Here is a 13001-nt window from a genome sequence, read left to right as displayed (position 1 = left end):
TAAAAAATTATGTCTTGACATAAATATGTGTGCTTTTGTCAAACCTGTGACTTTGGTGAAGAAAGAAAAGGCTCACACACTAGTAATGCTGAAATATTGTGTGAAGCAAGGTTTGTACAAAAATACAGTATTTTTGTTAGGCTAACTGATATATTTGGAAAAAAACCACCAAAGTTTACAGTCCTTTATGAGCCCTACTTCAGATTTGAAATAAAAACAGCAATCCTGAAAGATCTAACTTCCAATCAAGCTTATGCTTTATCCAAATTTGTCCAATATATTTAATCACTCTCCTTATCAGATGCCAGCAAGACTATGTCTGACACAGACTTGGGATTTAGCAGGTTTTGATTGGAAGTGTTTACCTTAGGTTAAAGCACACACCATACAGCATGCCCCTGGGACTTCTCACATGGGCAGGTTTGGGTGCTATCACTCATTCTTTCTGACACAGAAGTGATGGAATGGTATATCATGCCTTTAGTCCTGCACAGGAATCCCCACCAAATGCTAGGGAGAGTTTACATAAAAACTGCTGGCAGGAAATGGCCACAGTGATTCACCTTCTTAACATCGCACTGCAAAGCTGTGCATCTCATGGGTCAGCATGTATGTCCAGTACAGAGATTCTGGAATGTTTATACATTTTTTGGGTTTTTTTTTTTTTTTTTTGGGGGGGGAGGTGGTTTTGTTTTTTTGGTTTTTTTTATTGTTGCGTAGCTCACAATTTCCTGCTTATGCACATTTATCCTGGGACTCTGTCTTTCTGTTACCATCAGGTCTCCTAAAGTCAATAAAACCCCCATAGGTCATAATTTTATGCAAAAGCAAAGACATCAGCTCCGGTGTGAAAATTTGTACAGAATAGGTTTAATAGGACATCATCTTTTATAGTTATCACTTTAAATTACCTAGCTGCCAAAAGCACACATAGATGAGAAATTAATGGATACATAACACCATTCTCGATTAAATCATTGCTGTTAATATAATGGAAATGAACTATAACGTTTCCTTTCATTAGTTTGAAAAGACCAAGAATAGAGACATTACACAAAATTGCCAAGAGCCAAGAATATTGCACCTTACTGTGGGGCAATTACCTTGTAACCACAGCTGGGAATTCTGACATCAGCTGACTGACCTAAAATTTACAAAATAGGGAAGGGTGCAATCTATGGTTCTTACAGGGATTTGCAGACTGGCTCTGCAGTACTCTAGAGCTCTAAACTGCAACTATAGGGTTGGATCTTCATTTCTTTTGACCCTCCAGGAGCAGAGAGCAGTTGTTTTTGATGACATTTTTAAGGAAGACAAGTTCCTACACAAAATGCTGAGCATTACTGTCTTAGTTACATCAGAATTTAAACCTGAGTCAGTGGGAAGATGGAATCAAAGAAATACACCACAAGTAGCTGACAGTATGCAGAAAGGATTTACACTTTTGTCTGAACACTTTGACTCTCGTAGGGGAAAAAAGAAGTCCAAGCCACAAGCCAGATAGCACACCCTTGATTGAGATACATTAAAACACTTATTTTAATGCACAGTTGCTAAAGCTGCCCACCCACTCATTTTTGCTCAAGTGATCACTATGGCATAAGTCAGGCAGGATTTTTCTGCATAGCTGGTTAAACATGCCAATTTCACAGGCTGCTTTCAGAAAAGGTTTCTGCTCTTGCTGCTTGGTTTAGCAGATGCTGGCTTGCAGTTCTGCACTCACAGTAGAGGATTAAGGAGACAGAAGGATCTTCAGGAAGGAATATGGCAATTGTCCAGTGTAAGCCCAGCTGCATCCAATAGGCATTCCCATCAAGGACTGCCCCCCGTTCTGTTATCTATTTGTCAAATCAACTTGACAATAATCTTCTGCTTGGAAAAATAACGAGCCTAGTTCAGCATTTAAAGAATAGGATTAGCTACTCCTGAAGATATGATGGAGAGGATGGAGGCAAGCAGGTAACAGCACAAAGCAGATCAGTGTGATAAGACACAAAGGTTTTGAAAGTACACTGGTTTGTGTGTTTGTAATTGCTTGAGTGCAAAGGAAAATAATCACAACCAAAACCATATGCCTTTCAAAACTTTACATCTCCAGCTGGCACAGCTAGTAGATATGTCAGAGAAGCACTAATAAGCAGAGAGAAAACTCTAGGGGGAATCTTTCTGTTCTCCATCTGTCATGAAGTAAATAGGTCTTATTGATTATCTACCACTTGATTTATACTAAATGCTTTCAAGCATTTCCCATTTATAATTTTCAAATACAAGAATAATTCAATTTTGATTTAGGGGAATTACACAAGAAGAGGTAATTTTTTCGTCCAACCAGCAGCACTCAGCTGCACCACAGATATTAAGAAAATGAATAGAATGTTTTAGCTTTAAAATAGTAGCTGCCTGAGTTTTGAGGTCTTGGGTGGTAGTCTGAATAATGCAAGACGAAGAGCAAAAAAGCTTCAGTGCTGGCTGTAGTTGAGTTTTTACTGTTCCTAATACTGGGTCACAGAAGATACAAAGGTTTTACAGCCCCACTATAAAACAGCTCTTTATCTTTTCTCCACTAATTCCGTGGTGTCACATTTAACAAAACTAGGAAACTGAAGATAATATGGATGTTTGCAGATTAGCTGTCAGGTAATAAATAACACTAATTTCACATACCTACAAATGTAAAGGCACCTTATCACTGTTTAAGTTTCTCGCTCTTTGTAATGCCTGCAAACATTTTAACCCAGGCAAATTAGGGTATTGTTTTTGCTGTTTTTTCACTGGGATAAAATACACAGTCATAATATCCTTTTATCAAATTTCATGGTATAAAAGGCCCGTGGTGCTTAATTCAAGCTGTATGTTGTCAATGCAATTCCAGAATTCCTGTTTTGGAAGATGTATTTATCTTACCTTTTAGTCGTCTCGTCTTTTCACAGTGCTCTAAGTACCACTTGCCCAAGAAGATGCAGCTGTGACCCTGCCCAGTCAGTGCAATGCTACAGAGCTACAGAGATCCCCAGAGAGATTCCTTTTACCACCAGGAGACTCTACATCAGCCATAGCAAAATTAAACAACTCCAGGTAAGAAAATCCAGAAAAAGTACTTTTTGTAGTGCACTGTAACTTAAAGTTGGACTTCCCAGATGGTGGTGGTGTCTAGTGAGGAGAGAATCTTATTCCATGTTCTAAAAACTGATGAAGTGCTGCCAGATCTGGTTTTATTTTTACTCACTCTTTAAGGATATGTAAATATATTCCTGTAGTGTTTTCACATTCCTGCAGTCTCCAAGCACTAGTTCATGCTGTCACAATGATATTTTGTATGAAACTCAAAAAAAATAGTGCTTTACACCTAGCAGCCAAAGGCTGACTTCTTTTATATATGGTCAAATAACCATTGACTTTCAGAGTAAGTTGTTAAAAGCTTTTGCTATTTTTGACACAATAGAACACTTTTTCACAGTAAAATGAAAGGTTTTATGTCATTAGTAAAATTTCCCTAATGAATGAAATTGAAGCTCTTTTCCCCCTCTGGAGCTGCAAGTGTTAGGTACAACTGCGATTAGAAATGGCAGAGGAAGTAAGTTTGAGTCTAAAGCAAGCATGAGATGTTTCTATAAAAGCAATGCCAGGCCTATTTAATAACTCCCAAAAAATGAGAGCAGCTTCTAACCAAAGCTGCCAGATATTTGTGCTATTGAAAAAGTTTATTCGGGGTTTCCTGAGGCATCACTGGTTTGCATTATTAAAGGCAATCATTTTGCACTGCACTCTGGAATGGTACTTCTTTGTTTCTTACCCTGAAATACCTTTATTTAATAAATTCATCTTGTATAGATGGGCACAAGAGAAATATAACCACCTGTACTACACATGCTTACTGTGTATCAATTTACTACAAATAATAAGAAATGTGCACTTCAAATGAGATACATTTTATCTTACGAAGAATTTAACTGCTCTGAAACGCATCTTTGATTTCGCTCTCAGGACTACATAAAACAGGCTGGAAGGCAGCTTAGAGCAGCATCTGGAATACCTGTTGCCCACTGAGAAATAGTCAGTGATTGTACAGTTTATCTCTGAGAAAGAGTTTACTCTTTTAGCAGCTACTAATATCTCTGGTTTTCTTGTTTTATCTCACATACCCAGAAGAGCCAAACATTGGTGTGATTTAGCTATATTCTAGGCAAACAAAAGATTTGTCAAATGAATTCTGTATTAGGAAATACGTTTTCTGTGCAAATTCTTCCTTCCTCCTCCCCACTATTTTCTTTCCAAGACAAGTAAGATGAAACATTTTCCCTTTCTTAGGCTAGTTGTCCATACCTGTCAGCAACTCCTCAGTTACAAGTAAAGCGGCCTTTAGGTTCTGACTAGAGCAAAAGACAAGTGTCATAAAGCATTTAAATGCTGGATATAAGTGAATGAAGTGGTGGGATAAATTCAAAACCAATGGTGTGGGAAACAATCTAAAAAGAGAGTTTTTCACTTTATACATTAATTCCACTGGCTGTGAGTCTGTCTTACTGCTACTACTGACTTTGCACTGAAAGGAAAAAAGTCCTTTCACGCTATGTCTCTGTAGTTATGCAGGCTGTTTCCTTGAGATTATACTGGGTCTTTGGGTATATTTTTTTACTTTTTTTCCCCATGAAACAAATTATACTTCTGAGGTCTTGACATCATAAATACCTGTGCTTAATTTTACACACCTGAGCAATTCCACTGGCACATATTATAGTGCTTGGGGAAACATGTCAGCTTGTAAAATACATGTCTGCAAGCACTGAAAGAACTCTATAGGACTTTAGGGTTTTGGTGTGGGATTCTTGTTTGTTTGGCTGGTTCTATTTGGGGGTTTTTTATTTGCTTAGTTTTTAAAATTCCTTTATTTACCTACTCATAGAGTACTTTCCTAAAGAAGTTGAATGGAAGCCTAGACTTCCCACAGCTGACCTCCAAGAAACTTTTATGTGTAAGCATTCACAAATACTGTAGTTTGGCAATTAGGTGCCTCAGAAGAATAAAAAAATATTGTTTCAATTACTTCTGCACCTTAATTTGCATTGATTATTATTAAAATTGTGAAGAAATAATAATTTTAAAGGAATATATGTTTGTATACTAAATCAGTCTGTTTTAAAGAAAAAAGAAAAAAAGGATTTTTTTTTTTTTTACACAGGTCAGTTTTGTATTTGTTTTAACAGAGTTGATCAGCATTGAAAACAGTTGCTGGGATTTTTGCTTTTGGTAATTTTACAACCCAGGGTTTGCTATAAAAAGACTTTAGAAACAAAGTCATAGACAAAACTAGATTAATTTTAGCATCTTTTTTTCAGTATTTTCTGCTTCCTCCTTGATTTGAAGATCAATGATAACCTGTTTACTCTCACTTTAAGATTTAGTTTATTTCTAACTATATTAGTAAGTGGGGTTTTATCTGTTAAAAGAAAATCATCTACTTTTCCCCCAGGATAGGGGACTGTTCTTAAAAAACTGCTTATAACAAATCCCAGGTCACACACAGCAACTTGAAAAGCAAAAAAAAGAAAAAAGTCATTAAAATGACAAATTCCTTAAAATGTTTGTATTAAAATAACAGCATATTAGATCCACTTTCAGTAGATCAGTGTTTTAAAATATAAAACTATAATAGTATCACTTTACAGGCAATCCAGTTAGAGAATAAAACACCACTTCCTAGCAAAAAAAAAGGAGCTGGTGGGCTTTCAAATATGTCTTAATTCACGTTAGAAAGACTGGGTAGTTTGTAAAAGCATGGATAAATGTTTAACTCTCAAAACAGCACGGTCACAGAGCTTAGCAAAGCATACCAAATAGGTGGAAAAGAGAAATTATAATAATCCACATTAAGAAGTCTAACATCATTACAGAGTAAATGTGTATACATTGACCTTCAAGTAGCACTCTGTCACTTAATAAGATGAAAATTAAGCCTCTTAGAGACATACAGAAATCAACTGAGGAAAAGCAGAAAATATTGCTTTTGAATTTACAGGAGAAAATGTGTTGAATTGTGAAGGTTCATAATTGTTTCAATTTCCATAAGATGGTTTTATAATTACATGTGATTATGTTTTTGTGCTCTTGACCAATGTGGCTCTTTCCTATGTACAAGATCACCTTCCTAATCATGACCAAAACTGGACATCAGCAGTTCTGATATTGCTATATAGCTATATATGCACAAACCACTGCATTACAGAAAAAAAAATATATAATTTAGACAACTTAGTTATTTACTGTTGAGAATATAAGGGTTTTTAATGGGGGTACATTCCCTCTTTGAATTTAAATATAATTGATAGAGAAACCTGCTTCAATAGAGGTTCCATATCTATACTCTCTCACTAATTGCATCAAATTTTGCAATTCAGAAATTGCTTTGCAAGACAGAATAAAATTAATCTGAAAGATAAACTAAGGATACCACAGCAAAATGAAATCTGACTTGTCTTTCACAGCTGTGCAGGTTTTAATTTTAACAGAAATTAAAATGCAGTCTGTAGCTAAGATAAAGAGATACAGCCCAAAAATATGCAAGAGTTGGACAAATGAAGCTGTAAGACATCTTTTAACAGTCAGCTTTATGAACTGATTTCACTTACACAAGTATGATAGCCAAATGTACCCAACCAGGATTATAGAATAAAATTACTACCCAGCACCTGTACTGCAAAAGGACTTGTACTGCCCTCCATGCAGATTCCTGACTGGCATGAGGGGTTATGCTGTACAATAGGCTTTATAGCTTCCCCCAATGAGAGTAAAATACCATGCTCTGGGGGAAATAGCATAAAGAATATAGTGTTACTTTAGTGTCTCTTACTGGCATGGTACTCCTGAGACCTGTAGTGAGATGTTTTTGGACATGGGAAGGGAAAACAGGTGAGGACACTCCTTCGCACTATTCCTGTGCAGAACACCTGCTCATCTTGGTTTTTTGGGGGGATTCCCATATAAATGGTTTTTTAAGAGTCAGTCACTGAGGTCAGTGGGAAGTATATCTGGCAATTTCAGAAAACCAGTTTTAACAACTGGTGTGCTTGGAGAACTCTCTGGCTCACCCTCACTGCATGCTTCCTCCTATCTCAGCTCAGAGAAAGCTGCCAGATTCACTTAGGTTTGCTGCTTTAACTTGAGACAAAAGATGGCAAGCTTTGCAAACAAGCACGTTCCAACAGAGCAGAAAAATAATGAAACAATTGTGTGCCTCTTGATATTAGCCATAGTCAACATTTAAGTACCATTTACCACTGCAAAGCATCTGTTTATTACCAACTAATAAAAACTAAGTTTCTGTAAAAACAATCTGTTCCACAGAGGTGATTTTTCAGGCCAGGTTGATCTGACACTTTTGGTTTGGTAATCTTAATAGGTGAGGCTTTTATTTTAAAAAAGAAGGAGGTAGTGGGGTAGAGAAAAGTGTCGGTGTCAGATTTTAGTTTTCTGCCAAAACAGGAGCAAGAGGTAAAGATATCCATGTGTACTCCCTCTGGGGAATACATGCTGCAGTGACAGTACTGCTGATATATGGAAATGGCTGTATCATGAGCTCAAAACTGCTCTAGCAAGCGCCACTGAGCACAATGAACATTAACAACCATCTACTCTCTGCAAAGATTTCTGCCACTGGGGATATTAGTGTTCCATTTTATATAGGCTATCCACCAGGAGGAAATAAAAGGAATATTCCTTCTTCAAATGTATGTGGTTGTGCAAAACCTGACACAGCACAGACTTAAACCACAAAATTCTAGAAATGTAAGTAAATACTGGCAAGCCACAGGTACTTATAGTAATAACTCTACCATTACCACTTAGTTTCTCATTCTAAATACATTGTTTTTCAGCATACACTAGCAATTGTCCAAGCATCCAGAAGGAGTAACCAGTGAAGATATCTATAAATGTACTGTCATATTAATTTTTTTTTTTCCTCTTTAAGTTTACTGACTTCAGGAGAATGACAGTCCTTGAAGAGCTGGTCCTGTCATGCAGTGGCACAGAATCAATAGAAAACAACACTTTCAAAGCTCTGAGTACCTTGAAGTCCCTGGAACTCTGCAAAAATCAGCTAAAGCAAATACCCACCTTTCTCCCATCTGGCCTCGAAATTTTAAAGCTCGCTGATAACTCCATAAGTGCTCTGCATGCATCTGATTTGGCAGGTTTGATGAAACTAAGGGTGCTTGATCTTCGGAACAACTTGATTGCAACTCTGCCTCCGAGTGCATTTTCTTCCCTTTACAATTTACAAAGTCTGATCCTGGATGGCAACAACATGGAATCTGTGTCTGCACCACTCAGGCTTCCTAGGCTGAAGTATCTGAGCATGGCTGATAATAAACTGAATATGCTCCCAGCCAACTTCTTTGCATCTTTCCAAAGTCTACATTTTCTCAGCTTAAGTGGTAACTTTCTGACAAAAGTGCCTCTTGACCTACCTAAATCCCTGCTGTCACTAAAATTAGAGAAAAACCAACTTAAAATGGTGAGACTTCAAGATGTGAAACACCTAGAAAACCTGTCTGAGTTCCTTCTGTCAGAAAATCAACTGATGTCAATAGATGGTGCCCAGCTTCTTCCTAACTTAACAACACTGGAGCTCTCTAAGAACCAGCTCCACACCGTGCCCCTCAGGCTGCCTGGCAGGCTGCAGAAACTCGACTGCAGCAATAACCTGATTCAGACGGTGACAGCGCAGGACTTTCAAGGACTTCAAGACCTGAAGCACTTGTTTCTTGACAACAACGCTGTCAGCACGTTTGAGGCGGGAGCTCTCCAGCAGTGTGCGCAGCTTTCCAATTTGGCTCTGGAACAGAATCTCCTCAGCTCTATTCCGCTGAGGCAAGTGAATCTCAGGACAGCTGGTTCCAAGGTGTCATCTCTCCTTCCCTGCAGTATGAGAACGAGAGCCAAAAATTGGTATTCAGACCCAGTCATGGTAGAAGTCTGTCCATACCATAAACCCACTGCCGTAACTAGCACTAATTAGCACTCCTGTTAACAGTCTCAGAGTAGAAGTAGAGCTGCTCTCATTACATCTGTGGCCCCCAATGAATCTGCTCATTTTGCATCTCTCCCTGCCCCGAGACCATTTTTTTTAATTAGCACACCAATAAGGAGAACCTGCTAGGAAAATGTAACAGACTTACTACCAAGGTTATACTGCTACTTAGATTTACCTGCCCCCATAAAAGAAAAATAATAGAGTATTTGATTAAAAGGATAGATAGCAATTTTAAAGCTGATGTTACTACCAAACCATGCCAAGTTTATTATTGTTAAAATATTAAGATTTTGGGAGCTGAGTCTGATCAAAAAGAATGCACTTTTTTAGTGATACTGGCATTCCCAGCTTCATTAAATTCACACATTACAAGGTATTTGGAATGCATATAAAGTCTCGAGCTTCAGGCTATAAGAAAAATTCCAGTCAACAGAGTACAGAAGAAACATCCCTTGGGCACACTGTGTTCATTAATGCTCTGCTTAGAGGATGTCTCACATTCATCTGAGTGCTGGAACTGGCCATTATCAGGGATGGCATATTAAGCCAAATGGTGGCTGTTCTGATATAAAGTGGCAATTTTATTATTAAAAAAATCTGTGCAATAAGATGGCATAAAAATAGTGAAGTAATTCCATTAACATCAACTTCTTTAACAAAACTGGACTGTTAGACTTTATTTTTATGGCTTGTAGATAGTTTTAACTAGCCTAAATAAATAATGCAGCAAAATTTCAATTCATTTAGCATCATGTCCTTTAGCATTTGAATCTATTTGGCAACAGCTTTATAATCAGAAAGTGATTTAGTGGTGTATAAATATTTGATTTCAGTCTAGCTTGACAGGAATGTTTAATGCTTTCTAGTTACTTTAGTATTGTCTAATCCATCTTATTTTACAACCTTCATAGTCAGGAGAATTAACAGCATGGAGTTCTCTACTAGCCTTTAAATAGTATGACTTTTAAGGAGATTTTGGGGACCTTTCATTCCAAAAGTAAATACAGATTTCCAGGGAGGGCTGTAAACATAAAAGAGGTGAAGGAAATGACAAAATATAAAATCTATATACTTAATTTAATTGTCTGATGATGACCAGGTACACATGGATATATGGAAAAAAAATTATTACTTTTGACTTTTATCTGAGAACTATGTCAGGTGTAAAAGGTTAAAAAAATATGATTGATATGCTAAAGTGAATAGGTCTTGGCAGCTTTTTGGCAGAAAAGAGGAGAAAGAAAGCTTCTTTCTCTTCTGAGAAGAAAATAATCCCCAAGTCCAAGTATTTTCAGGGCTTTTAGAGAAGACCTGTACTTCATAAAATCCCACAGGGTGCGGTGAAAATGCAGGGAAGAATCTGATGATATTCCTTAGAGTGGCAATAGCACAGTGTGGCTGTCATGGTCAGCTCCTGAGTGAGCATGGCTCATCTTCCAGCTGTAGGGTCACTCATCACGTCCTCAGTTGCGTTATTTTTTCTAGATCAACACAGCCTGAAGTCAAACAATATAGCCATAAAGTTTAAGTCTAACATTAGTACAATAAGACTCTTCATAGGTTTAAGGACTTGCTGGTCAGGCTTTGGACTATAATCAGTCTGGATAAACCTCTTGGGTGATTTCCCGCTGCCTCTGACATCAGTGGCACTAGGGTTTTACCCCAGACTACCCTTCTGACATTACATATTGGGCAACTATAACTGCTGTGGTTAGCTTTCAAAACAGATTTATTGCAGTCACAAGCATTTGGTAAGGTCAGTTTTTGTGAAGTGAATCACCATTCAATACATGAAATTCTCATCTCCCCAGGAAAAACAGCACAATACAGAACTGCCCTACTCTTGACATAGTGACATTAAACTTGTCAGGTTTTCACAAATCTGGGAACCATCTTTCAGCTTGAGAGGTTCAAAGTCAGCTTCACAAAAAACAGTCAGTGAGGGTCATGATGTACCCTCTTACTGATTTTCAAAGGTATCTCATATCATTACAGTGAGATAAACTATCCCATGAGCCATTACCAGGTACCTTTGTGGTGTACTGCTTCTATTCTAGATAGATCTTGGTAGTATTATTATAATTTCCCTGAGAGCTTCAGTAAGTTTCTTTAAAATCTGTAACCTTGACTTAATTTCATCACCTTGCATACTACCATAGTGAGGTGATTTTTAAGATACTTTCAAATTAATTTTATTAAAGATATTCCATGCCAATGCTTTTCTGTTAAGCACTTGTCACTAACTATATCAGAGGGAAATTAAAAAGTCATAAGTGAGCAAGACTTTTGAAATTAAAGTATTTTCATATAAATTTGTAATGTATATTAAAATAAGAATTATACTGACCTGTCTAGTATCATATCCAGAGATTATCAGCTTTTTCTCTTCTTCCAAATGTAACCAGTTCTAAGTCTCAAAAGTACTATTTAAAAAGACTGTCAGAAAGCACTTATATTTTCCCTGCTGCTGATTTCTTAACAGATTATCATCAGATGAACTACTGCTGTGATGATTAATGTTTGAGTCTGATGGGAGCAGGAGAACAAAATGGAAGAAAAATTATAATTCTTTATGAACTAAAAAACGTTTTTAAACAAATCATATATAGAAGTACCTGAAGGAGCAGTGTTGCCACAATTGTCTAAACTTTTGGTCTTTCATGGTGCTATAGTTTGGTCATTGGCATTGAAGAGTACAAAAAGCATTTTTAAATTTGACAGTAAATTAAACAGCTAATTTTCTCCATAGTACAGCACAGGACTGCTGTTTAATTCAACTGCATGAACAGTCAGTACATGTCAAAACTGCAGTAATTTGGGAAAACAGTTCTAGGGTGCAGACACAGTACACCTATAATGTAAAAACAAAGAACAAACAAGCAAACAAATAAACAAACCCAACCCAAACCCAATACGAACATCTTTCTTTGCAGAAGATTGCATTTTTTAGTGATAACTTTATTTTAGTACATCAGATGTGCCTGGACCAAATACCTCTTACAGAAACAGTATGATGAACATAACACCTTTGTATTGTTTTATTTTTATTTAGACTTCCAGACACCCTTGCTAGATTGGATCTAAAAGGAAATGACATAGAGGATGTTGGAGAACAAGAGCTGAAGGACTTGAAACAGCTCCAGGTTTTAAATTTAAGGAATAACAAGATTTCTCTCTTGGATCGCAAAGTCTTGGAGTATTTACCTCGTCTTCGTCATCTGTATTTGGATGGAAACCCTTGGAACTGCACCTGTGACCTTCTCAGAACCAGAAGAGCACTGGTGGCCAAAGGGACGGATGTCTGGGGAGGGCAGTGTGCAGCGCCAGCACAAAGCCGAGGAGAAAGTTGGATGTCTTCCAAGAAGATTCTGCAGCAGTGTGAAGACAATCTGTCTTCAATGGAAAGAGGCAAAGAAGATAGAAAGAAAATGAAACCCAATGAGGCCTCCAGTGTTGGAGTGAACACAGATGATGACTACTATGATTATGAATTAGATTAATGCCGCAGTTTATCTGTAGTGAACCTGAAAGTTGTCTAGAGCTGCCCATTGGCACCAGTGTTTCTACTGACAAGCAGTCTTCTCATCTGTCATTAGCTTTTCCTGGCCTATTTGTACTACAAGAGGTAATAGCCAGTGACAGAAGGGCTACAGTAAGGGTGCCATTGTGAAACTGAATATTGTAAAAAAAAAAGAAAAAAAAAAGATTTGATTTGTTTTTCTATGCCATTAGTACTATGTAGTTTAAGGAAAGCAAGAATACAATTACTAGCTCTTAGAAAAGCAGTCTGTAACTCTGTATGGACCTTTTATAGTAGAACATTCTGATAGTTGCATAAAACCCCTACAAATAAAATTCTGCAATACCACAAGACACCATTACTAGGAGTCTGGCATTCAATACATTTAAACTCGTGGGTCTGCAGGTCGACATGCAGAGTTACACTGATGTGAGCAATTTCTTGGGATTG

At 37.3% G+C, this 13001-nt stretch overlaps 1 protein-coding gene across 1 annotated transcript; it reads left to right on the top strand.

Annotated features, from left to right (window-relative positions):
* Positions 1-2866: 2866 nt before the first annotated feature.
* On the top strand, positions 2867-12626 carry LOC104694027 (nephrocan-like). The gene is made up of 3 exons (XM_019286383.3): positions 2867-3075; positions 7967-8868; positions 12084-12626. Exons 1-3 carry the CDS (start codon positions 2890-2892, stop codon positions 12529-12531), a joined length of 1536 nt encoding a protein of 511 aa, XP_019141928.3. The 5' UTR covers positions 2867-2889; the 3' UTR covers positions 12532-12626.
* The last annotated feature ends 375 nt before the right edge of the window (positions 12627-13001 follow it).

Source organism: Corvus cornix, chromosome 3 (genome assembly GCF_000738735.6).
Source record: "Corvus cornix cornix isolate S_Up_H32 chromosome 3, ASM73873v5, whole genome shotgun sequence".
NCBI classification, from domain to species: domain Eukaryota; kingdom Metazoa; phylum Chordata; class Aves; order Passeriformes; family Corvidae; genus Corvus; species Corvus cornix.
The sequence above is the reverse complement of the archived record's forward strand: the minus strand, read 5'-3'. Positions and strand labels throughout refer to the sequence as shown.